The sequence below is a fragment of the Ailuropoda melanoleuca genome, chromosome 12 (assembly GCF_002007445.2).
Source record: "Ailuropoda melanoleuca isolate Jingjing chromosome 12, ASM200744v2, whole genome shotgun sequence".
NCBI lineage: Eukaryota > Metazoa > Chordata > Mammalia > Carnivora > Ursidae > Ailuropoda > Ailuropoda melanoleuca.
Genome location: NC_048229.1, coordinates 55,097,183 through 55,122,206, shown reverse-complemented (window position 1 = coordinate 55,122,206; position 25,024 = coordinate 55,097,183). Strand labels below are relative to the sequence as shown.

The following is a 25,024-nucleotide window of genomic DNA, read 5'->3' as shown; positions in this document are numbered from 1 at the left end:
CCGCAGGACTGGTTCCGGCCAGCCACCGCCCTCCCCTGCCCCAGACCCTCTCTCCAAGCTGAGAGACAGCAGCGCCAGCAGAGGCGGCGTGAGTTCCGCCTCCACAGGGGCTCTCCTTCGAGCTTCTCGTTGTAACAATTCCACTTTTTCCCTCCGTCCCCTTAGCCCTGGAGGTGGGAGCCACTACCTGCAGCGGCAGGCCCCATAACACCCTAGAGGGTTCTTCTGCTGCCAGCGACCCGGTTACCAACTTTCCGCCTAGCTCACCATTCTTTGTATTAAATTCTATCTGAATAACTGGTGTGGTCTCTGTCCCCTGGCGGATACGCTCCCCGAAACAGCAACTCCACTTTGCCAAATGCACCTAAATGTGTTGTACAAATAGGTTTAGAATATGAAAAAATTGGAAACAACCCAAATGTTCATCAATCAAGGCCAAGTAAACACAACGGGTATTATGCAGCCGCTATGAATGAAGACATACAGAGTGAAAAAGACCAGTTACCCATAGAGTAATTCAGTATAAGACTTTTCCAAACAATCCTGTTATATTTCTGTCTTCTACTTGTTCCACCACTTCCTGTAATGATTCTTCCGAACATTCTCTGCCACCCTCAAATCTTTGTCTCCTCCTACCCTTTCCCAAGTTCAGGTTCATGAGACAACCACTCCCACTTCACAGAGAACAGAAGCTGTCTCCAGGGATCTCCCTTAACATTCTAGAAACTAAACCTGCTGTCTCCTCCAACCTCACCCCTAATACACCTAAGTCCAGTCCTGCCACTCATTTTCTGGATCTCCTAGTTCTCGCCTCCAAGGGACTTTGCACTTTTGACTTTGCCACTTTCTCTTGTACCTTTACCTCACCCTGTTTCTGTGTTCTTCTGGCCGGTGCTCAAACATGCTCATCCTTCCATCCCACCTTGCCTGCAAGCTTGGGAGAAGTGAATCCGGAGTTCCTTTGCTCTCTGTTCTCACGGAGCTCTCGCAGGGCAGTCTGGCTCTGCTTGACAATTCTCTACACCACGGCCTCAACACAAGCCTACAGCTTAGCCTAAAGCAGCCATCTGTCCCAGTGCAGGAGGAATGTACTGAGAAAAATCAGGTGTGTTGGTCTCTTAAGTGGTGCCTTCCTGAGAGTTTTCAAACACCAGATTTCATCAGTTCTAAGATGCACCTATTTTATCATTTTTTAAAAAAAATATTTATTTGGAAGTAATCTTGACACCCAACATGGGGCTCAAACTCACAACCCCAAGATCAAGAGTCACATGCTCTACCAACTGAGCCAGCCAGCTGTCCCCTATTTTTTATTTTTTAAGATTTATTTAATTATTTGAAGGGGAGGCGGGGTTGGGGGGGAGCAAAGGGAGAGGGAGAGAATCTCAAGCACACTCCTGGCTCAGCAGGGAGCCCAACTTGGGGCTCAATCTCATGACCCTGAGATCATGCCCTGAGCTGAAACCAACAGTCGGGTGCTTAACCGACTGAGCCACCCAGATGCCCCCCTATTTTTTCAATTTAAACAATCAGTGTGAATTATTCAGTTGTAAACGTGTCCTAAGTAGCATTTTTTCTTCTCTAGTAATGCCCAACGTAACGGTGCTTCTTACAACCACTGCCATCTTAGGGGCAATGAGATGTGTTTGTTGTGATCATCGGCAATGCCTGCCGAACGGGCTGCCTCTAGAACCCAGCTCGCAGGAACCAACTCCATGGTATAATCTTTCCAAGCTAAAAAATAAAGCCATTTCACCCTATTGGGGACAAAACCACCTCCCCCCGCAAAATCCTGTAACGGTGAGGGACTCGAAGCCGGGCCGGAAGAAAGCGTGAGGCCGTCTGCTCTGGCTGGTCCCGGTCAGGCTGCGCACCCCTTCCCACACACACCTGGGCTCCTTCCGCGATCGCCTCTGCTGTCCACCCGTGCGCAGGCACGAAGTCCAGGGCTGCCGTCAGGATGCGGTGCTGCAGCTGCTCCTCACTCTCGTGGTCCTCCTCCTCCTCGCCGCCCTGATCTGTGTACCTGACCCCCACACCAACAGAGACATGGCCATGGCGCCCAGCACACCTCGTCTCGCCGCTGCGGCCCCACAGGCACGATGTGCTTGACCGGAACCCGGAGGCTCAGTGCAGCCTCTGAGCACAAGCTGGGAAGACATTTCCTTCTGTGCCAGTGCTGCTATTTCCACGCCGACAGGACAAAAATGCTATCATCTTTCTCCTCTCATATAGTCGCTGAGAGAAGGGATCCAGGGAGTGAGGCCACGTCATGGGAAGGCTCCCACGGCACCCTGGATTTCTCTGTTTATAGCCCTTAGCACACTGTTTATCTGTATTTGAACCACATGCTAACTCCAGGGCCTGGCACAAAGTAGATCCTAAAAACTTACTTGTTGAATTGAAATGAAAAGTACTTTAATCGGGAGACCAGAAAAATGACAGGAACACCCTAATTCCAGCGCTAGAGGAACTTCTCAGTGGCAGGATTAAGAAGAAAAACACGTAATGGAAATGTAAATTTATCACCATCCTAGATGGTAATTTGGCCCCATGTATGTAACAAAATGCTAAATGTGCACATCCTTTGATTCAGTGCTCCCACTGCTGAGAGAGAATCACATTATATATATATATATATATTTTAAGATTTTATTTATTTATTCATCACACAGAGATAGAGACCGCCAGCGAGAGAGGGAACACAAGCAGGGGGAGTGGGAGAGGAAGAAGCAGGCTCCCAGCGGAGGAGCCTGATGTGGGGCTCGATCCCATAACGCCGGGATCACGCCCTGAGCCGAAGGCACATGCTTAACTGCTGTGCCACCCAGGCGCCCCCACATTATATTTTTATACCAGTGAATGAAATCTAAATATTCATTGATAAAAAAATAGGTTAAATAAATTATAATACTGCCATTTGCTGCAATATTATGCAACCACTACAATCATACAGACTGAGAAAACATTAAAAATGTATTGTTGAGGGAAAAAGCAGGTTCTGGAACGTCATGTATAGTGTAATTACTTACTTATTACATATAGATTTATACATGGGATATACTTAGAAAAATGTCTAAAAGGATACTCACAAAAACATTACCATTATTTCTGGGTTTGTGATTTCTAGTCATTTTTGCTTTATTTTTCTGAATTTCTTTGTACTGTTTAGATATTTTAGAGTTAACAAGCACAATTTTCAAAAAAAACCCATAGATTCCTCTCACAGATAGCCTCGAAAATTATGGAAAGTGTAAACGGGGATAAAGAGGAGAGAGGAAGGAAAGGAAGGACGGATATACCCAAGCACACAAAATGGCCAGAAACAGATGAATGGTGGTTCTGGTGCATACCTGGGGGGTGAATGAGAAGATTCTGGACTAGGTTCTTCTGCCTCGTGTGTCTCAGAACGTTGCTGAGAAAAAGATGGGGGAGGTCGTTGCTTCTGCTCATCTGAAGACTTTAGCTGCATGACTGAAGCATGGAAGGCACGTGACACCACAGCTGATTGGCAACGGGACACTGAAACAAAAACTGGGCTGGTCAGTCTCGGACACTTACCAGAGAAGAGTCTTTGAAACCCGGAATGGTGCAAGGGATGGGGAAGAGGAAAAGTAGGGCTGAGTCTACTCCAGAGCCACTTATCCAACTGCTGAGTCCCAAACAAAAATTTTAGGTAAGTTGGCAACCTTGTGATGTGATGTGGTGGCAAAATCATGAGCCAGGTAACAGAAGACCTGGCTCCTAGGCCAGCTGCTATCATTTGTTAACTGTGTTAATGGACAAACCACTACACCCCAATGAGCATGATTTTTAAATATGCAAATCAAGAGTAATAATCTGTTTGCTCAATGGGAGTGTTGTGAAGCCCAATCAAAATGTGAAAGTGATCTGAAAATGTTATGTATTTATATCATAGCAAGAGCACTGGACTAGAAATTAGAAGGTCTTGAGTACTGACTTCCAGCGTTTATATGGTATCTTCAGATGGGTCCTGCACGGCTCGAACTCACGACCCTGAGATCAAGACCTGGGCTGAGAGGCCTGGGTGGCTCAGTCAGTTAAGCGTCCGCCTTCAGCTCAGGTCATGATCCCGGGGTCCTGGGACTGAGTCCCAATTTGTTCTCTGCTCAACAGGGAGTCTGCTTCTCTCTCTCTCTCAAATAAATAAAATATTAAAAAGAAAAGAAAGACAGACCTGAGCTGAGATCAAGAGTCAGATGCTCAAACGACTAAGCCACCCAGGTGCCCTATTATAAAAAAATTCATACAAGTTGAAAGAACTACGACATGAACACCTGTACATCCACCTAGGTTCTATGGATTTTTCACGCTCTTCGTGCATCAATCCAGCTTATTTTTTTTTAATCCAGCTTATTTTTGATGCATTTGTAGCAACTCTCAGTATTCTTCCACTCTACACATTCTGACATGCATACCATTAACCAGAGTCCAATATTTATTTACTGTTCTTCTATTGAGGTGACAGTTATACACAATTAAGTGCACAAATCTTATCTGTGCCAATTCTGAGATTTAACAAAGGTATGCACGTGCACAACCTGGACCCCTATCTAGAGATTAGCACCCCAGAAATTTCCCTCATGCTCTTTCCCAGTCATTCCCCACTAACACTGTTGTGAAATTTTCATCCTAGTTTAGCCTGTCCTAGAATTTCATCTAAATAGAATCATACAGTATATCTTCTGTGTGAAACTTTTTTTGCACACTCTTTTTTAGACAGATTTGTAGTTTTGCAGAAATGGATTGTTATTTCTTATTGCTGAGTAGTATTTCATTAAGAAACACTATTCTGTTCATGAGCACCGGGGTTGTTTCAGCCTTGTCTATCATGAATAAAGTTGCTATAAATGTACTTCTCCAAACCTTTTGGTGGACATATGCTTTCATTTCTCTTGGGTACATACCTAGGAGTGGCTCTGCTGGGTCATAGGCACTACTTTAACTAAACATATATAGTTCGGAGTTTTGTATAAAAGCAACAGGACGGCGCCTGGGTGGCACAGCGGTTAAGCGTCTGCCTTCGGCTCAGGGCGTGATCCCAGCGTTATGGGATCGAGCCCCACATCAGGCTCCTCTTCTAGGAGCCTGCTTCTTCCTCTCCCATTCCCCCTGCTTGTGTTTCCTCTCTCCCTGGCTGTCTCTATCTCTGTCACATAAATAAATAAAATCTTTAAAAAAAAAAAAAAAGGACGCTCTTTCTTTCTTTCTTTTTATTTTAATATATGTACTAACTCAGGGAACAATGAACCTAAACACAGAACAGTATGTAAAAATACCAATATTTTAGTATTCGTACCAAAAAAATGGAATACTCTTAGAACTTTGAAAAGGATAGGAGAGGTCCCAAAGCACGACTGTGGAACCACTGAGGTTCGCAAGAAGATTTCTGATGAAATGCAGGAAATTATTTATTATTTCATTAATTATATATTTATGTTAATGCATCAATGTGTTCATTCTATTTACGGATGGTGACACTGGTTTTCCATTTATAGTAGCAACATAAAGTATCCTAAAGTAGACATCTATAGTTTTAAGAACTCGGATGTACAAACGAAGATACGGACTCTGTTGTGGGAATAATCATAGAATTATTGAAGTGGTGAGGAAATAACTGTCTTAGGAGCTCTCTGTGGCTGTTTCCAACTCCGTCCCCAGAGTGGCCCTCCCTGCCCAGGGCCTTGGCAACAGAGTTATTAAAAGGCTCGGTCCGGGTCTACCAGTCTGCAACGCCCAGCTGTGTGACCTTGGGCACCCACAGCCCTCTCTGGGGCTCCATTAAATGGGAGTGACAGGCCCTGCTCCGCTACTCTTTGCCCTTCACATTTCGAGAACGGAGGCAGAAATCCGCCAGGCGGCCCCTCAGAGTCCAGGACGACGGCGGCTCCGCGTCAATGCCCTTCACGTCACCTTGCTCGCGGAACGCCACGATGGCCTCTTCCGCCCCGCACCCAGCCCAGTCGGCTTCTTGCCCCCTCCCTCCTCCTCCCCGCTCCCCGGCTCGGTCGCCCCCTCACCGGGCAGGCACCGTAGCTGCAGGAGCCTCCAGCCCGCCCGGCCGAGCGCGCCGGACATCGCTGCCGCCGCCGCCGCCATCTTGGAAGCGGGCACGCCGCCGACAGTGACGCGACGAGCAGCCCTAGGAGCTCCGCGAGGCCACTTCCGCCCTGCCCATGGTTCCGCGGGCTCCTCTTCTCGCGAGAGGCGCGAGGTGGGAAGCCGGCGGCACGAGAGAAGCCGGGAGCGAGCCCCGGGAGGCAGGTGAGCGTTGTACGTGCGGCCCAGGAGCCTGATCTGCCCAACCGTCCCACCCTTGTCTCTACCTAGAGCCTCTTGTTTCCTATTCCCAGCCCCGTCCCTCCGTGGTCACCGAACCATGACCACCTCCCTAGGGAGCACGGCCGGCTTTTGCCGGGGGAAGCCGATGTAGGGGACTGGTCGGTCCTGCGTGTCCCGGGCTCCTGGCGCTGTGGCTTCTTGCCCTTCCCGGGCTGCCTCGGCTCCCGCGCTGCCGGAATCGATCTGAAGCCCCGGAGACGGCTCGCTGAGTGGGTAGAGCCTTCACGACCGGGGTCTGAGATCTGCTTCTGCTAACACCCAGCCTTTGTGACCTTGGGCCTCAGCCCCTTGTCTCAAACAGTAGGAGAGCTGAAGTCTCGGTCTCTGGGGGTACTTGAACCCTCAGGTTGTAATTTTGAGCCAGTGACTTGCCAGAACCTCCAAAGTGTGGAGTTGGTGTTGTTAAATAAAGCATTTAACAGGGTAACTTTTAAAGATCTAGTTGGCTTTACTGAGCTACATGAATTGGGAAGCATCCCATCTAAGTAGAGAGGAACGCCAAAGAGCTACAGTAAAAGAAGGGTTTTTTAAAGGCAGAGGGGGGTGAGACGTGGAAGTCATAAAGGGAAGAAAAGGATTTTTTCAGGCAAGGTCACCTTCCTTTGGGGGACAGACGGGGTCTGTTAGGCAGTTACCTTACTAAGGCTGACCAGGACTGATCTCTTAAGATTACGTTCCTGGAGAAGGTTGAAACTGCAGTTTGTTTAGGTATTAGTTTCTGTTTGGTGCTGATGTGGGCTTAGCACAAGTGACTCCATTTGGGGCCTGTTTTCTTCTTAACAGTTTAATTGAAAATTTCCCAAACTTGCCAGATCAAAAGAACCATCTAGGATTTGTAGGTGATTTGTAGGATCTGAAGTTTGAGAAAGGCGGGTGTTGTTCATTCTGACATTGAGTGCTAATCTGAGTGACTCAGGGAGGTCATGGACTAGGCACTAAACTGAAGTGTAAATGCAGAGTGCCTCGCTGTGGTATCTGTCATCAGGGAAGGCTTCCATAAATAGGGAGAACTAAATGATTTTGGGATTAGGGATAACTGATGACAGGAGCTAAGCATGTCATTCTGTAAATTCTGTGTTTGCAGTTAGACCCTTGTCTTTGTATCTGTTTCGCACAACCCTTATCAACTGTGGTCTTTTCAAAACATCTTGCCCTCTTCTTCCTTGGTGTGGGGGAAGCCCTCCTAAGCCAGACCTACTCCCCAAATGTTAAAATTCCAGATCCACATCTCTGGATTTCATTAAAACACTATTGATCTGTCCATGAGGTTTTGTTTTTTGAGTTCTATCCGCCCATCTTCAAATGAGCCTCTCCTGTGGAAATTCTAGCTCTGGGATATCCTTCCTGAAACCCTCAATTCTTGACACACACACCTAATTGCCTGGAGACAGTCTTCCATTTCTTTTTCTTTGAGTTTCTTGTTTCCTTGCTGATTATCGCCTTTTTTTCTATGTGTGCGTGTGTGTGCTTGAGTCAGTTAAAATTTTCCTTTCTGATAACGTTCAGTATTCTCGGAATTCTTTTTATGTACCTGACTCAAAAAGATTTGATCCTCGGTTTGAACTGATACGCAAACTTCAATCTTATTTTTTTTTTCTTTTGGCCCCCTTCATCGTGAAGAGGAGCCAACTGCCTACGATTTGATGTTTATTGGGTACTTGTGAAATAAACAAGTGCCTCTCCAGAAGATACGTGCAGACCTCTGCTTTCCCTTGGGCGCGTGGCTGCAGCAGTGAGCGCTGGAGAGGTGGTTAACAAACAAGACCCAGACGTGACAATGACTTCTTCAGCCTCACCTCTTTTTATATGTGAAAGTAGGCTCTGAGTCACACTTCTAACTATGTCCCTCAGGCGCTAGACGTTTTTTTCCTTTGTTTTTTTAAAAAGACAGACTGCCAACAACACAAAACTCTGATAATGAACAGAAGCATCCTTTGGCTTTTAGATACTTAGAAGAGCCCTGTCTCCCGTTTTATTCGGAAAATGCCACCGCGAGTGGTGGCTGTCTGTGTTTTGAGGGTTAGTGTTTAATAAGTGTATTTTATGAGCTTCCTCTCGCCGTAGAAGATTAGTTTGGGGGGATATGGGACATAAGGCATTTTACATTCTTGTAATGTACTGACACAGTCCCATGGGAGTGGTGTCTCTGATGTCATAAAGTGCAGCTCTTACACTGTGTGATTCTAACAGTGAAAAAGAAGCTTCACATCTCTCCCTAGGGAGTCCTCAGCAGGCATGGCTGAGGAGAAAGAATAGGTTTTATAGGGACTCTTTGAAGCAAAGGCAAATAAACTGGCCATCCAAGAACTCAGAGTCCCCTCAGAACATTATTTCATTGAGCACCGTGCGCCAGGCCCTGCTGAGTGCTTTGGCGTATTTTTTATCTCATTTACTTTTTACAGCAGCCTGGAAGAACAGGAGATGATTACTCCTACTTTATTGATAAGAAAAGAGAGAGGCTGGGGCGCCTGGGTGGCACAGCGGTTAAGCGTCTGCCTTCGGCTCAGAGCGTGATCCCGGCGTTCTGGGATCGAGCCCCACATCAGGCTCCTCTGCTATGAGCCTGCTTCTTCCTCTCCCACTCCCCCTGCTTGTGTTGCCTCTCTTGCTGGCTGTCTCTCTCTCTGTCAAATAAATAAATAACATCTTAAAAAAAAAAAAGCATTTAAAAAAAAAAAAGAAAAGAAAAGAGAGAGGCTAATAACTGACCTGTGGTCATGGAGTTCCTAAGTAGAGGATCCAGTGGTAGACGGTACCCCGGTTCATCTGTATTCAAAATCTGTGCTCGATAAGACTGCCTCCAGTAAGTTGCCAGAAAGGTCTAGACACCTGGCATTTTGTTTTTCTCTGGCTAACAAGTAACCTTTTGCTCCTTTCTTTAATGATGGTTTTTCTGTGAGTGCAGTGCGGGGTTGTAGTTGGTGGCGGTGGACAGGGAGCTTGTCCCTTTCTATTGTCCCAGGCGAGAACCTGTATCATTCTAGAAACCAGTCCTTTATTTCTAATAACTTAATGTCCAGCAATCCATATTCCTATCTTCCCTGGCTGGTTCTTAAATGGGACATTGATCCCAAGTCGCTTACCTTAAAGATTTGCGGGGGTTCTTCTGCAACGTCATGTGAGAGTTAAAAGCTTAAAAGTTTCAGTTCTTGATTGTGTGCTTTTTCAGGATTTAAAAACAATCCAGTGACTAAGGAGTCCTGCTTATTTGATAACACTTGGTATCCTTTCACTGGGGCTTGAAGTCAGGTCAGGATAATAAAAGAGTGGGCATCCCCCATGGAAGCAAATAGATAAAAGGTATGATGGAAGCAAAAAGGCGGAGGTTTTTCATAGAAGAAGGACGGATTCACTTTGGAGAGGTGGGAAATACAGACGGAGCCAGATCATGGAGGACCTGTTTCCAGAAAAATGAGTTTTGGTTTCTCTCTAGAAAGGAAACTTCTTTAGGAATTGAGTGACAAAATCAAAGTATGATAGTATTTAAGGATGACTAGCTAACTTGGCCATCTTCTGTAGGCAGAGAAGCCAGTCATTTGAAGTGAATATTTTTGAAGAAGGAAGGGGGTAACAGACATGGCTTAAATTCAGTCCCAGAGTATCTGGTGGCATCCTCGTGCCAGAGTTAGCAACTCCTGCCAAAGATGGACGTGTTCATCACAACACTGATCCCTGCTTGACCTGTCTACCATGGCTCCTGCCTTTATGCCATTTATTAGAGCTATTGTAAATCGGGAACTTAATGGCATTAATGCTGAAGAAAGAAAGAAGGAGCTAAGCAGAATGCTATAGCCTGACCTAATTGCATCGTGAGCACATTCTATACCCTTCTCCGTATCAAGTGGAAGAGAAAGTTGACCCATGGTGGTGGCGGTGGGCGGGGGATCTCCGTAGGTTAAAAGCCTGAGCTTTACAGTCACATGGATTCGGACTCAAATTCTAGGTGTTGCTTTATCCCACATTTACTAGTTGTGTGACCTGGCAAAATCAATGGCTTCGGTTTTCTGTCTGTAAGATGGGAGTAATACCGAGTTTAAGGTTGTGCTGAGGTTCAGTTGGGATAATGTACGTAAGGTGCTTCGAACAGCCTGGGTAATGCTATTGATCATTGCAGATTCAATGGGATTGAATTTCCATATTTTGCTGAAAGGGAAAATATCATTATCCAATTCGCCAAGTTTAAATATGTTGTCTCTTTCTTAAAAAAACATTAAGCTCATGGTTGCATCATGTCTGCCAATTTATTTGCCTTCTTTGCTGAGTCATACTTTTGCCTAATTAATGTCCTGTGTGTTTTATATTCTGTTCAAGCTGAGTTGTCCCAATCAAAGCAGAAATAATCTTTCTCCTTCAGCCTCCTTACTTGATTGCCAAGTCAGGACTCTCTTCAAGGAAGCAGCCTGCCTCGTTTGGGAAGGTGGGGGTTATGGATCCTTGAGATAATAATGGGTTCATTATTTCAGTCCCTCTAGTGTCCACAGGAAGATGTCCTAATGTGGTCAGCATGCCGTGGTGGGGGGTCGGAATTAGGTGGTGATTCTAATCGTGTTTGCTGGTACCCCATGTCTCTGCTCAGTCCTGGCTCTTCTCTGGCCCATAGGTTTTAGGTCCATCAGCAAGGCAGAAATGGCAGATTTTGGGATCTCAGCTGGCCAGTCTGTGGCTGTGGTCTGGGATAAGTCATCCCCCGTGGAGGCTCTGAAAGATCTGGTGGATAAGCTTCAAACATTAACTGGTGATGAGGGCCAAGTGTCTGTGGAAAACATCAACCAGCTGTTGCAATGTAAGTACCTCCCCACGTTGTCTTTACAGGGCTGCGGGGGTTGATGGGAGGGCAAGGAACGTGGTTCCTTGATATCTGAGTTTTTGTTCTGGGTGGCACACGACGGCAGCGGGCAGACACCCTGTTGTCTTTCAGTTGAGACACAGTGGACCTAAGAGTGTAGTTGATTTATATAAGTATGTTGTTTCTTATTAGATATTCCACATTTTTTTAAAGACTTTATTTATTTGAAAGAAAGAGTAAGCACAAGCAGGGAGAGAAGCTGAGGGAGAAGCAGACTCCCTATGGAGCAGGGAGCCCGATGTGGGGCTTGATCCCAGGACCCTGAGATCATGACCCAAGCCGAAGGCAGCCGCTTAACTGAATGAGCCACCCAGGCGCCTTGATACTCCACATTTTTTTTAAAAAGCTTACTCTTCAGCCAGCGTCCTTTTTTACTTCTTTCCTGAACGTGTAAAAGGGTATGGAATGGATAAGACCGAGGGACAGCAGTAGCTTCATTGCCCGTCTTGCCAGTACGGGTGGTGTAATAGCATTTCCTGGACGGGTAGCTCTTCCTTCTTCCCAGGCCAGCCCCAGAGCCTCTCCGGGGTCTTGGGAAGGGCTGGGCAGATTGCCTCTGGGGCCCGGGTGATTGCTGACCAGAATCTGCCTTCTTTTCAGCTGCCCACAAAGAATCTAGCTTTGACATCATTCTGTCGGGTGTAGTTCCCGGAAGCACCACTCTGCACAGCGCTGAGATTTTGGCTGAGATGGCCCGGATCCTGCGGCCTGGCGGATGTCTTTTTCTGAGGGAGCCAGCAGAGACAGCTGTAGGTAAGGAAATCTTCGTTTGGAAGACTGGAATTTGACAGCCTTGAATCTTCAGGTATGTTTGCTGCATCTCTTTGAGCAGGAGCTGCCACTCGGAGGTCCTCCTCCTTGGTGGAAAATGATTGTAAAAATCTGAAGCAACGCATCTGAGGGAATGTGATCTTTGACCCACCCGGTAGGTAGTAAAATAGAAGGCAACTGTCTAGCGGAACATGGCTGGGTCCTTTAACGCGTTGAATGGTTCAACCGTGGTACATCTGTACCACGGAAAACCGTAACAATGAAAAGGAATGAGCCACTCATTGGTGCAACAACTTGGATCATGCCGAGTAGAAAACAGCCAGTCCCAAAGGCATGCATGCTGCGTGATTCTGTGCATATAACATTCTGGGAATAACAGAGTTCTAGGGGGGCCAGACTGATGATCGCCAGGCATTCGGAGGGGAAGGCGGGGGGTGCGTGAGGCTGGAAAGCGGTCACAGGAGGGCTCCTCGTGACTGTGGGAATGCTCACACACAGCTGCGCACACACACACAAGTGCCTGTGAAACCGGTGAGGTCTGGGTAGCCCTGCGGACCCTCGGTGACCATTCCCTGGTCTTCCTAGCGTGCTGCACTTGTGCAAGGTGTTCCCGTGGGGAGAAGGGGGCAAAGGGTCCTTCTTTTGTAAACTTCCTATGCATCTATAGTGACTTCAAAATAAAAAGTTAGGCGTCTGGAAGTCGGAGAGTGATGAGTCGTAATTATTGAATCATGTGAAACTGAGGGTGGGATCCAGGAAATGAAAACCTCTTTTTTGCTCAGTGGTGAAGCTGCCAAAGAGCCAGGCCATTCTGAACTTGAAACCTTTTCCATCCATATGTGATGACTTGATCTTTAAATACAGTCAGAAAATGAAAATATTTTGGGGCGCCTGGGTGGCACAGCGGTTAAGCGTCTGCCTTCGGCTCAGGGCGTGATCCCGGCGTTATGGGATTGAGCCCCACATCAGGCTCCTCCGCTATGAGCCTGCTTCTTCCTCTTCCACTCCCCCTGCTTGTGTTCCCTCTCTCGCTGGCTGTCTCTATCTCTGTCAAATAAATAAATAAAATCTTTAAGGGAGAAAAAAAAAAAAAAGAAAATGAAAGTATTTTGAAATGCGTAAAGGGGGTTACGTGGACCGCGGACACCAGCGTTCTGTGTTGGGAGCGTGGGCCGTGGACGGCCGCACATAGCATCTCTCTGTCTGAACCGTGCAGAGAGAACACTCATGTGCTTTACAGTTAGTGCCTCACCTTCCTTCTCACTCAGTGTCCGACAAGCCCGGGAAGGTCCTTCCAAGGAGCCCAGAGTGATATGGAACAGTAACAATGGAATTATTACATGATGCTTAAGGGCATAGGTGAGAGCACTTTGAACAACCAAAGGGATTTGTCAAATTAAAATACCATCACCGTTACTGTTTTATGGCTGCCTGACCCAAACAGGATGGAGCCTTTATGATTTTTCCTGCTTTGACCCATAAAGCCACTAATTGGGGTTTTCCTCTTGGCAGTTAACAACAGCAGAGTGAGGACGACCTCTAAGCTGTGCTCGGCCCTGACTCTTTCCGGTCTCGTGGAAGTGAAAGAGGTATGTTGGTCGGCCACCTTCTTTGCTGGGAATTGAAAGCTTGTTTATTGCGGGCGAGCTTCCCTGCTGTTGGCTGTGACGCTATTCGCGTCTGACTCCGCTGTGCGTTCGGCATCACTACAGCCCGCGGAATGACTGCACGGTGCCCGGCACCTCATAGACAGCGATTTGGTAAACATTTTAAAACTTTCCAGAGGCTTGGCTCAAAGTAAGCACATAGACAAAAGGATACTCTAGAGTACACGTCACTGAGAAACTGACCGTGAGGCACGAGGTGACATCTGTCATCCCCTGCTGTTAGATGCTTAATAACACAGAAACAAGTATTTTTCGCCTTTGTAGGTGGACATAGTACCGCATCATTTCGTGGAAAGAGCGTGGCCTAATGCTTTTGATGTCTTGAATTGCAGCTGCAGCGGGAGTCCTTGAGCCCCGAAGAGATTCAGTCTGTCCACGAACACCTGGATTACCAAAGCGACAGCTTGCTCTCTCTGCACGTCACAGGCAAAAAACCCAACTTTGAAGTGGGTTCCTCTAGTCAGCTGAAGCTTTCTCTTGCCAAGAAGACTTCTCCTCCAGGTAAGACTGGCCCGGGGACGACATTCTGTCCAGGTGGGCCTAGAAGGACATCTTTGACGTTGAACCAGAGACCTAGATAGAGGCGGTGATGTCTCCAGAGGATTAGTCCTTCCTTCATTTCTGTCATTTCCAAACAGAAGAATGTTTAAGTTCTGTTGTCCCGGGCATAGTCAGATCCAAATGTGAAATAACGCATAGCTGTTAACCTCGCTCAGCCCCTCCTGCACCAGAAGACACTGAAGCCCCCAGACTTTAGAGGCCTGAGCCACATGGTTTAGCTTTCATGCCCCAGAATTAACGACATCCGTCCTCAGGAGGTCTCACAGTGGTGGTCGTGGTTAGTAAGAGTGGCCTGCCCCTCTTCCCTGATGTCCTTTCTGTGCTGGTAAAGTCAGCTTTTCTTACTTTGAGGAGCTTAAAGCTACTTGTAAAAATATATCTTCTCAGAAAGTTGCACCCACCCTTTGCCACCCCTTCCCCTCATCACTGTTTCCCGATGCCTGAATTGAGAGAAACTGCCAGAATATGCAGGTACATTCACACTGCTCTGCCTTGGCTGGCCAGCTGCACTCTTGAAGAAATCTGCTGGAATCCCAGCCTTTGGGTTCATGCTTCCGGAATGGGCAGGAAGGGCTCAGAGGAGCAGTTTCCCCGGGGGACGGTCTGAGCCTCCACGGGCAACAGTGACCTTCAAGGATGCCCTCGGCCCCAAGGCCCGTCTGAGGGCCCGCCCATGCTGACTCTGGGCTCAGCTCTCAAGGCCTTCCCTGCACAGGCAGGGTCGGGAGGGGTGAGGGTCGCGTCGGTCGCTGGTTTGCGTCACCCGCCGTCCCTGGCTCCGGGGCTGGTTTTCTTGTCCGTGACAGGTTCACATGAGGCAGAAGCTTTGGCCCACTTTCCCGCTTAGTCTTGCGCTCTCCCGCAGTAGGTCTAGGGAGGATGACTAGCCCCCGGTTCTAGGGACGGAAACTAAGATGAGGACAGAGCAATGTGGGGGAGGTCAAGCATGTCGGACAGACTCCCGTGTGTGGCTCTGTGGCTGTGGCCAAGTGTCAGAGCCCGTTTCCTCATCCGTGAAGTTCGGACAGCGCCTATCACCTTAAAAGGGGCTTAGCAGGACTTAATCACACAGCGCATATGAGACACTTAGCTCAGGGTCTGCCGCAGAGCAGGGGCTTCGAGATCCTGGCGTCTGTCTGCGAAGCGACGGGCCCCAGGCCATGCCTCCTCCTGGCGGTGGAGCTGGGCCACAGACCCAATCGTCCTGACTGCCCATCCGTGTGCTCCCCACAGAGCCTCAGGAGAAAGCACGCACGCAGGCCTGTGGTTTGTTTCTGCTGCTTTGACGGAGCTCTTTTTCTTTTATTGCTCGGACCCAGTGAAGCCTGCCATGGACCCTGCTGCGGCCAAGCTCTGGACCCTGTCTGCCAACGACATGGAGGACGAGAGCGTGGTGAGTCGGCTTGCGGTCCGTGGACTGCTTCCTGTGCGGCGTCGCGGCTCCGCCTGGGGCTGGCAGTTTTGATTTAGAAGGAAACTCCGCATCGGTGGCATTTTAACATTTTTTTGGCATCTCTTTTCCCCACAGATTTTCTTGTTCTCACTTCCTGTGATATGTTAAAGATTCTGGTGGGCATGTGTGAGCCTGAAAAGAGTTTGTCAGCTAAAATATGTTACTGGCTCCTTGGTGTGGGCAAGTCATTGCACACTGCCTTAAAAGCCGTACTTGTCCATCTTTGATCCATACTGTCTGTTACAAAGCTCTTCATTTCTGCAACGGCTGAAGTTACAGTGATAGCAAACCAGGTTAGGGTTCATGTCCTCATAAAATCTACAGATGAACTGTCCACGTGTTTATCACAGAATTAGACAAATGTACATATCGTTCTTTGCCTTTTTCTCTGGAATTATACAGAAGATATTTTATTCCTTTTTTCACATGACAGCTCTTCATATATGCGGATTAATAGATATAACACCTCTCTTTTTGTTCTTCCTGCTCCCTCCCCCACCACACACTCTCTCACATTCTCTGCACGTCGTAAATTCCTTCCCAGGCCCCTCACAACCTAGTGCGTCTTCTGTGGACATAGTTCACGGTGGTGGTCAGCTTGAATGTGATTTTATCAGCCCAAAGTAGGTCAGTGGGTACCCTCTCTACCTGGGCCATAGAAACCCGCTACCACAGCCCTTTACTCAGCCTTCTGGCAGCAGAGACCGTGACCGTGTCACTAACTTCTTCGAATGCTCTCTAGGATCTTATTGACTCAGACGAGCTGCTGGATCCAGAAGATTTTAAGAAGCCAGATCCAGCTTCCCTGCGGGCTCCTTCATGTGGAGAAGGGAAAAAGAGGAAAGCCTGCAAGAACTGGTAAGTGTTAGCATAAGCAGAGTCTGTGGGCTGCTTCTAATGGCTTCTGAGTCTCAAGGAATCATAGTACTCGACTATTATTGAAATATTTATTTTATTGTGAAATGTATCCTACATAGGAGTATATTCATCGGGTATGCTTTAAAGAGTAATAGAAATGAACAGCTGTGTACTGATGACCCAGGTTAAGAATCAGAAACATGACTAGTATCTCAGACGTCACCTCTCCATGCTTCCTTGGCTGCATCTTGCTCCCTTTCCCCACGAAGGTCACCATCCTCCCAAGTTTGTGTTAATCATTTTTGGCTTATTTGGTGGTTTACCACTTAGTTTGAAGCTCCAAATGATAAATTCTTGAGTTGTGAAGAACGGAGCAGGAGGCCCAAACCTGGTGAGGCCCAAACCTGGTGAAGGCCAGTACCCTCCATCTGTGAAGCCTCCCAGTGAAAGTTAAGGTCAGCAGGGCCTTCTGGGCTGAGCTCTTTGAGGATCTCCCAGATTCCCTTCCGGGAAGTCAGCGGGGAGAATCGTGGGAGAGCTCTGGGACACCCAGGGCATGCGCAGAGGGAACACCAGCAGGGCTGTAGTGTGACGCAGTAACTGGGTGGCCAGCAGAAGTGTGGTCAGAGGGCGTGAGCTGCTCGGGCTGTTCTGCTATAAGTCCCCCGGAGGTCTGCAGAGCAGCCATGTCCTCAGCAGATCAGCAGGGCGGGGAAGGACAGGAAAGCTGAGTGTTAGCAGCGCGTGGTCAAGGTAAGCCAGGGACAGGGTCTGGGCTGGCCTGCCTGCGCTCAGGGACAAGGAATGGTATGACGGCGGCTTGGTTTGTGACGGGCAGCTGTCAGCCCACCTGTCTCCCGGGCCCCCGCTCCAGTGCGCTCCTGTGACTCTGTCCACGGCAGAGCTGAGATCTAGGGGTTCCCCCCCACTGTTCCACTCAGGGCTCCCCTCCTGACTTATATTAGCTCTTCTGGCTCTTGTAGCCCCAGCTGCTTTCTTGGTTTTCTCTCGCACTTTGGTGGAGTCCGTTCTCCAGTAGCTGCTTTAGAAAGGTGACTTGAGGGGCAGGTTTTGTGTTTTAGGTTTGTTTTCAGACTTTGTATGGCTAAGTGGTCTTTTTTCTGTTCTCATAAATGATTGGTCATTTGGGTATAGAAATCTAGGTTGGAAATAATTTTCTTACATGATTTTGAAGACATTTCTGTCTTTTTTTCCAGTGATTGTGACGAAGGTATCTGAGGCCATTCTGTTTTTTGATCCTTTCTGTAAGACCTCTTGTCCCATTTTGGAAGTTTGTAGAATCTTCTTTATCCCTGGTATCATTTTATAATATGTCTTGAATACAGGTCTGTTCGTATCTTTTTCACTAGCCACTCGATGCCACTTTTCAGTCTAGAAGTCATACCCGTAGTCCTGGGAAATATTCTTGAATTTTGTATGTGAGTTTTGTCTTCTCTCTTTGCTTTTTCTGTCTGTGGCCTATTCTCAGACGTTGGGCCTCTTTAATTGATCTCATCATTTTCTTTATTTCTTTATGCTCTACTTTCTGGGAAATTTCTGGAGGTTTATCCTCCAAAATTTCTGTGAGTTACTTTATTTCTACTATCATGTTTTTAATTTCCATGATTTTTTTTTTTTTTTTTTTGGTTGGCATCCTATTTTTATTTTGCGGGTGTGATCTCTTCTCTTTTCCCTTGAGGTTCATGATAGTTCTTTGTGGCTTTCTTCCTCCCTGCATAGCTCTGTTTCTTCCAACTTGCTGTTTTCTTCCTTTTTTTTTTTTTTTTTAAGATTTTATTGATAGAGAGGAAGAGTGAGCAAGCGAGAGAGGGTAAGAGCATGAAGGGGGAGGGGCAGAGGAAGAGGGAGAAGCAGACTCCCCACTGAGCAGGAAGCCCACTGAGGGGCTCAATCCCAGGACCCCAGGAGCTTGAAGGCAGACACTTAAGTGACTGAGCCACCAGGTGCCCCTAACTTGCTTTTTTCTTTTAGGAGGACTTCTGCCTCCCAGGAAGCTCCATCATCTCCATGATTAAGAGGGGAGGACAGAAAGCTGGGAGCCCTGAGCTTAGCGCTGGGATTCGTTGACCGTGCTTAGTGAGGGGAGCCTGAATGGGCCTGTGGGGGACACTGCAAAGTCAGCATCTTTGGGTCTTTTTCCCTTTGGGGTGGTGAGATTTTTCAGAGAAGGGTTTTTCCAGTGCCACCTGTTCCTTCCGGAGGTTTTGGGGTGTGATGTGGGTGGAGAGTCGGCCTGCTCGGCGGTGGCTACCTCACCGCCTGCTGGGACTTTGGCTTCCCTCAGTCGGAGTCACCTCTTCCCCTCCCTCTGCTATGGTTTCCAGCGCTGAATTGCGGCTGTCTCCTTTCCCACAGTCCCCGTCTTTGCGGGTTAGGTCTTTCCTGAAGTTTCGGTGGGACCTCGAGAGAAAGTAAAGTAGACGCCTGCATTCAGTCTGTCCTCGTAACCTGGAAACCTCAGTGTTGGTATTTTTGCATTCATTTTATGGACGGAAAGGGTGGTGAAAATTTAACCGGTGGTGTGTGGGCTTGCTGAATCATCAGTGTTTTTTTAAGTATGAAGGTTGCCAGCATTCACAAATCAGATTTCAAGTAAAAATCGAAATTTTTTCTGTCCTTAGCTTTGGAAAATGGTTAACGTGGGGTCTGCTTGTCCCCACAGCATTACCCAGCTGAAGCTGAGGAGTGGCCAGCCTGTGTAGACAGGGCATCTCCCCCCGGGTCTCCCGTTGCCCACCACTCTGTCTCCCTAACAGCCTCACGCGCTTACCTTGTCAGCCTGGCCCTGCGGGTGTTTGAGTTAAGACGTCCTGGTATAAAGGGAGCAGTTTTAGAGCACGTTTGCACTCTGTCAAGGACTTGGAGCGCCTGGGTGATGGCACATCTCACTCACAAGCTCTTGATTTTCCCCCAGCACCTGTGGCCTCGCAGAAGAACTGGAAAAAGAGAAGTCAAGGGATCAGGCGAGCTCCCAGCCCAAGTCAGCCTGTGGAAATGTAAATATCTGGATCATTACTCAATACAAAACCCCCGGTGGGACTGGGTCTCATCCTAAGCCCAACACAGACTAGCTCTGGTTACTGCCCAAATTTTTTAATAATGGGCAGATATGTGAGAACGTGTATGTAGGAGAGATGTCATCCCCTGAGAGGGGGTTAGTGCGCTCGTGCCCGTGGGGGGGCTCCTGTCCTTTATTTTTGGCCCTATCCTTCCACGTAGTGGCCTGATGCCATTCAGACATTTGGCTGAGCTCGCTATGATTTGAATGGCTGAGAATATAGAAACACGGCCTCCTAAGGGACTTCTCGAGACCACTGTTTTTCATAACCAGAGCTCTTAAAACCTCTTCGTATTTGGGTTTCGGTTGGACCCACATATGCACGCAGCCATTTCCATCAGGCCACCGTGGCCATGTTATGAACTGAGGGGTCCCTCTCTTGCCCGTGTATCTGGGACGCACGGACACCCAGCTTCCCTGTGTGATCGGCTCTTCTCTCAACAGTGCTACCTGGGCGACGCTTTCCGCTGTGCCAGCTGCCCCTACCTCGGGATGCCAGCCTTCAGACCGGGGGAGCAGGTGCTCCTGAGCCCCAGCAACCTCAGTGACGCCTAGGAGGGACCCGCCGCGGCGCGCATCTGCTCCTCCGGCCACCTCCGCCCGTCCCATCCCACCACTGCGGCTCCTCGCCCCTCCTCTGCACTTGCTCGCGCTCTGCTCGAAATCCATTTGCAGGGAGCGTGCTCGGGCCATGCAGTGCAGCGGGCTCTGGGGTGCAGTGGTGTGCGGTGCTGCTATCAAAAGACCTAGGTGTCACGGGCCCTGGTTCCTCCCCAGTGGGGGGACCTGTTTCTCCACCTCGTGTGAGGGAGCGCGTCCTGAAGAGGCAGCTCTGCCAGCATCACAGTGCTGACCTGTCACTCGGAGCCCAGACACCCTGGAGTACTAGCGCTCTGTGACAGAGAGGGCCCCCACCCCACTTCCAGCTCAGCACTAGTGCCACGAGCTGTCTTCCAGAGGCGGCAGTCTCCTCAACACGGCAGCGTTTGGTGACGTGAGTCGCGTGTCTCACGGCCTCCTAAGGGCACCAAAGGAATCACCCATTGGTTGCTGTGATCATACTTCGTGTCCCTCTGTCCCTTCCGTCCCACCGCACCCCTGTTCTGCTGTATTATATCTGTCTCGTGGTTCCTGTTCATCCACAGTTATTAAAGTTGTGTCCTTCAGTGTATCCACTGTGGAGAGCGGCATGTTTGTGTGTGTGACGTCTGACACAGCCATCTGAGCGCAGCTTGGACCACAAAACTTTGTTGAAGAGACTTGGTGTCACACCAGTGGGGCCAGTCCTACACCTATGGATCAGTGCCTCTCCACCTACTTGAGAAGAGGCCAGGTTGATAAGGACTTAAAGGAAAGCAGGACAGAAATCTGAACCAACACTAAATCTCTCTGACCAGGGGACCTCTCATTCTCTGTTTCTCACTCACAGACTTGGATTGATCTTGCCAAGCAGTTGGGAGAGATTGTATGGATTTAAGAGACCAGGATTTGGGTGGGGAGGGGGTGCCTGGCTGGCTCAGTCAGTAGAACATGCGACCCTTGACCTCGGGGTTCTCAGCTTGAGCGCCATGTGGGACATAGAGATTACTTAAAAGAGAGAGACCAGGATTGGTATATCTTACCAGTTCATTGGTATTTGTCCTTGAGACTTGATTCTCTTAAGTCTGCTTTTGCTTATCCTGGTCCCTGCTGGTGGCCTTTCTGGGTGTGGCTAAGACTTCAAAGCCCCTGTGGTCAGCAGGGTTCCAACATGACCCCCATGGCCAACCCCTCGTTATCATCCCCTGCCCCTGAGTTTGAGCAGGGCCTGTGAGTATGACGGGACATCACCCCTGGGATTGGGTTACGTCAGGTGGCAAAAGTAAAAGGATTTGGCAGATATAATTCAAGTCCCTGATGGACCTCCAGTTAAAAGGGAGCTTACCCTGGGTGGGCTGCCCTCATCAGGTGGTCCTTTAAAAACTGGAGAACCAAGGGTTTCTCTGCTGGCCTTCTAAAGCTGCCACGTGGAGAGAAGGCCCTGGAGGGGCCTCCTGGAGCTGAGAACAGCCCCTGCCAGCCAGCCGGGAGAAGAGGGCCCTCAGCCCTGCAGCTGGGAGACCCTGGGCCGGGGGCCCAGCCTCGCTATGGCTGGAGTCCCGATGCACAGAATCCGCAAGGGTGAATGTGTGTGGTTTGAAGGCCCTAGATCTGGGTAGATCTGAAACTAATTCAGCCCCAGGCTAGATTTCACATTAATATTTATAACCAATAAGGTGAAGGACAAAAGTCTCTAACCTTCGGGTTGAGGACAAGAGATTCTGAACCAAAGAGCTTCCTGGGTTGGGTTCACCAGTCCTTGCTGACCAGATTCTTGTTCTGCGTTCCTGTCACTGCTGGCCAAAAGGATGACGCTATGTCCTGTCTGCTACACTTGACATAGTTGAAGGTCCCGTGCTGGCCGCTGCCGGGCCACCGCCATGAGGGCTCAGCACCGGGCCAGCAGGCCGGAGCGAGGCCTTGCCAGTCGGCGGCACACATCTGTCCTCGGAGCTGGCACAGCGAGAAGACACCAGAGGGGACCGCTCGTCTTCACGCCTTGTGACTGTGGAAGACAGCATTTCTGAGGGGAGGTTGTAGAGCCAAAAACAGCCTCAGGTCACTGACTGCAGCCTCAATTTACATTTGAGAACACTGGGCGAGACAGAAAGTGACCTGCCACCAGCTGAGGACCTTTAAAGGTACACGTGACTGACGCCCTTGGCCGTCCTGGGTCAGTCACGACCGAGATAGGGCTGGGGATTCTTAGTTTTTTTTTTGTAAACACATTAAGGTCTTTTGCTTAGAACTTCCCTCTCTTCCCGAAGTCACTCTAAAACCCAAAGTGGGATGGACAGCAGAGCAAACCACACTGTTCTCGGTTGTCACGGGGTTCCAGCGCGCAGAGTGGGGCTGAAGGAAGAATCCCACAGAGAAGCCTCCTGAGCAGGAGGCACGGGCTGTTGGGCAGAAGACAGGCTTTGCTTTGCGACCATCCTACAGCCACCTGCCTGTTGTATGGGGAGGGGGGATACACCAAGGATCGGTGAAGGTGCGGGCAGGTGGCGCTCCTCCACGCTGCGGAGGGGTTCTGTTTTGGACAGTCACCCTAGAGCGTGAGTTTCAACTCCGGTTGTATGTTAGAATCCCTTGGGCACTGGAAAAAAGCAACAAAAACACCTATGCTTGGGACCCCTCCTTGCCAAAGACCAATTAAGTCAATCTTTTCAAACAGGGCCGAGGGTGTCAGCGTATCTGCAACACGTTCCCAAGTAGTCCTTTCTAAAATGCATCCAGGGTTGAGAATCACTGCCCTAGACAAGTTCCTGTCCACATGCACCAGAAGACAAGCTAAAAAATGGTCAAAGCGGCACTACTCGTAATAGCAAGAACCTGGAAATAGTCCAAACGACCTTTAACAAGAGGATGGATGAATGAGTCGTGTCATCACAGGGCGGAAAACGATGCACTGTAGCCGTGCACGTCAGTGCGGAGGGGTCTCCCACGCAGAGCCACAAGAGCAAGTCACGGGACAGTGTGTGTACATAGTATGTCCCCTTTCCCATGGGGTGCGAAGTCTGCAAACACTCAAGATGCATCAGTGGGAGGGATGTATATTATATATGTTATGTACATACACACATGTGACAAGCTAAAGCTCAAGGAAAATGGTAAAATTCAGGAGCATAATTGTCTCTGGAGGTCGACGGCAAGATGACATTCTGTAAGGAGAGGACATGGGGCTCCTAAGCAGATGGAAGGTTCTGTTTATTATGCCGGCTGATGGCTACACAGGGCTTATTCTAGTATCGGTTTGTATGCCTTGTGTATACATTATCTACTTTGTATTTATAAGAAATCTCATTTAAAAAAAAAAAACAAACAAACGAGGAAGGGGCGCCTGGGTGGCTCAGTCTATTAGGTGACCGGACGCTTGGTTTCAGCTCAGGCCATCACCTCAGCGTTGTGAGATCAAGCCCCACGTCGGGCTCTGCGCTGGGCGTGGAGTGTGCTTAAGATTCTCTCTCTCCCTGTGCCCTTCCCGCCACCTCTCTCCCTCTCTCAAAAAAACAAAAACAAAAACGAGGAAAACGCACACATAAAACCCTGGGTGTTAAGGAAAACGCCTGCTAGCCCAGAACGCAGTCCTTCACCTCTCTGACACGAACCTCCAGGAAATACTGGCACAGTTAAAATTCCATTCAAAATTGTAAAGGCGGAACCAACGCTAATCCTAATAACAAAGCCGAGGACTATTACCTGCGACCAAAAGACCTTGCTACGATCACACATGGATGAAGTACAGGGCAGAGACACCAGGGCTCAAGGGCTCAAGGGGATGATTCCTAAGGCATAAAGAGGGAGGGATTCCTGTGGTGGAGACCTGAAATGGCAGAGCTGAGGCCAGACCGGAAGAAACCTAAAACCCCAGAGGTGAAGTGGCCGTGGGGGAGAGCACTAGGAAGAAAGGAAAGTGCTAAAAACAGGGGCAGTGAGGACAGGAGTAAGAAAACTAACCAAAATGAAATGGACATGAAGAGAGAAAAAGGATCAGGGAGACAACGATTAGTCACAGAAGGTAAAAAAACACAATATCTCAGAATCCTCACGGAAAGAGACAATTCCAGAAAGTTTCCAGAAAGCAAGCAAGAGTGGATCTCTGCGTTGAAGGCAAAGGTGGTGCAGAATGTTCAATTCTAAAAATACTAGTTTTCTGGGGCACCTGGGTGGTTCAGTCAGTGGAGCTTCCGACACTTGATTTCGGCTCACGTCATGATTTCAGGGTCGTAGCCCCGCCGCGGGGACAGGGACTCAGCTACATTCTCTCTCCTCCTCTGCCCCTCCCCGCTGCTTGTGCTCGTGCGCAATAATTAATAAATAAATAAATAAAATCTTTTTTTAAAAAAAGTTTTCTTAGCTGCAGTCTCCCCCTCTGCGCCTCCCCCTGCTTGTGCTCGTGCGCTATAATTAAGTAAGTAAGTAAATAAATAATTTAAAAAAAATAAGTTTTCTTAGCGGCGGTCCCCCGCGGTCACCTGTGCAGGGGGTGGGCGGCGCGAACTCCAGGGGGCGCTGTTACCGCTCAGCTGCCCTTTACGGCGGAAACAAGCCGTCGCCATCTGTAAATCAGTGCAAGGTAGATTTTCGTGGTCTTGGTTTGTGCTTGTGTTATCTTCTCTGTTCCCTCGGTCTGTCCTTGCTTCCGTGGCGGTCCTGTCACAGCGACAGACCTGGCGGGGTCTGGGGGCGCGCGGTGGGGACAGCGCAACTATCACTCCTCCCACAGGACCGCGGGCTGGGAACCCCAGGCTCCGCTCAGCCCTCGGCGGCCTCACTTCCGGCTGGTGCAGGTGCGGGCTGACCGCCCACCGCCCGTCCGCCGGCTCCTTCTGTGAAGCCGGTGTCAA

The 25,024-nt window shown here is 48.9% G+C and overlaps 2 protein-coding genes and 1 long non-coding RNA gene across 3 annotated transcripts in view; 1 reads left to right on the top strand and 2 right to left on the bottom strand.

The window, feature by feature from the left end:
• The window catches only part of COQ9 (coenzyme Q9), a 12,736-nt gene extending 6,538 nt beyond the window's left edge, over positions 1–6,198 (bottom strand). Inside the window, exons 1-3 of the mRNA XM_002912265.4 lie at positions 6,042–6,198; positions 3,354–3,522; positions 1,891–2,026 (exon numbers count right to left, since the gene is read on the bottom strand). Of these exons, the coding sequence (XP_002912311.1) occupies positions 1,891–2,026; positions 3,354–3,522; positions 6,042–6,120 (384 nt within the window). The 5' untranslated portion in view covers positions 6,121–6,198. The remainder of the gene's footprint in view (positions 1–1,890; positions 2,027–3,353; positions 3,523–6,041) is intronic.
• Positions 6,135–20,769, top strand: CIAPIN1 (cytokine induced apoptosis inhibitor 1). Its single transcript, XM_002912264.4, has 9 exons — positions 6,135–6,285; positions 10,964–11,146; positions 11,810–11,962; positions 13,493–13,569; positions 13,980–14,148; positions 15,528–15,601; positions 16,404–16,519; positions 19,455–19,536; positions 20,043–20,769. Exons 1-9 carry the CDS (start codon positions 6,198–6,200, stop codon positions 20,151–20,153), a joined length of 1,053 nt encoding a protein of 350 aa, XP_002912310.2. The 5' UTR covers positions 6,135–6,197; the 3' UTR covers positions 20,154–20,769.
• Positions 18,495–25,024, bottom strand: LOC117795297. Its single transcript, XR_004619257.1, has 3 exons — positions 24,653–25,024; positions 19,311–19,476; positions 18,495–18,940 (listed from the first exon to the last, which is right to left on the bottom strand). It is a non-coding gene; the product is annotated as an uncharacterized LOC117795297 (long non-coding RNA).

Coding starts and splice junctions, on each gene's coding strand:
- CIAPIN1 (XM_002912264.4), top strand. CDS start 6,198: ATGGTTCCGCGGGCTCCTCTTCTCGCGAGAGGCGCGAGGTGGGAAGCC. Junction 15,602..16,403: donor ACATGGAGGACGAGAGCGTG/GTGAGTCGGCTT, acceptor AATGCTCTCTAG/GATCTTATTGACTCAGACGA. Junction 16,520..19,454: donor AGGAAAGCCTGCAAGAACTG/GTAAGTGTTAGC, acceptor ATTTTCCCCCAG/CACCTGTGGCCTCGCAGAAG.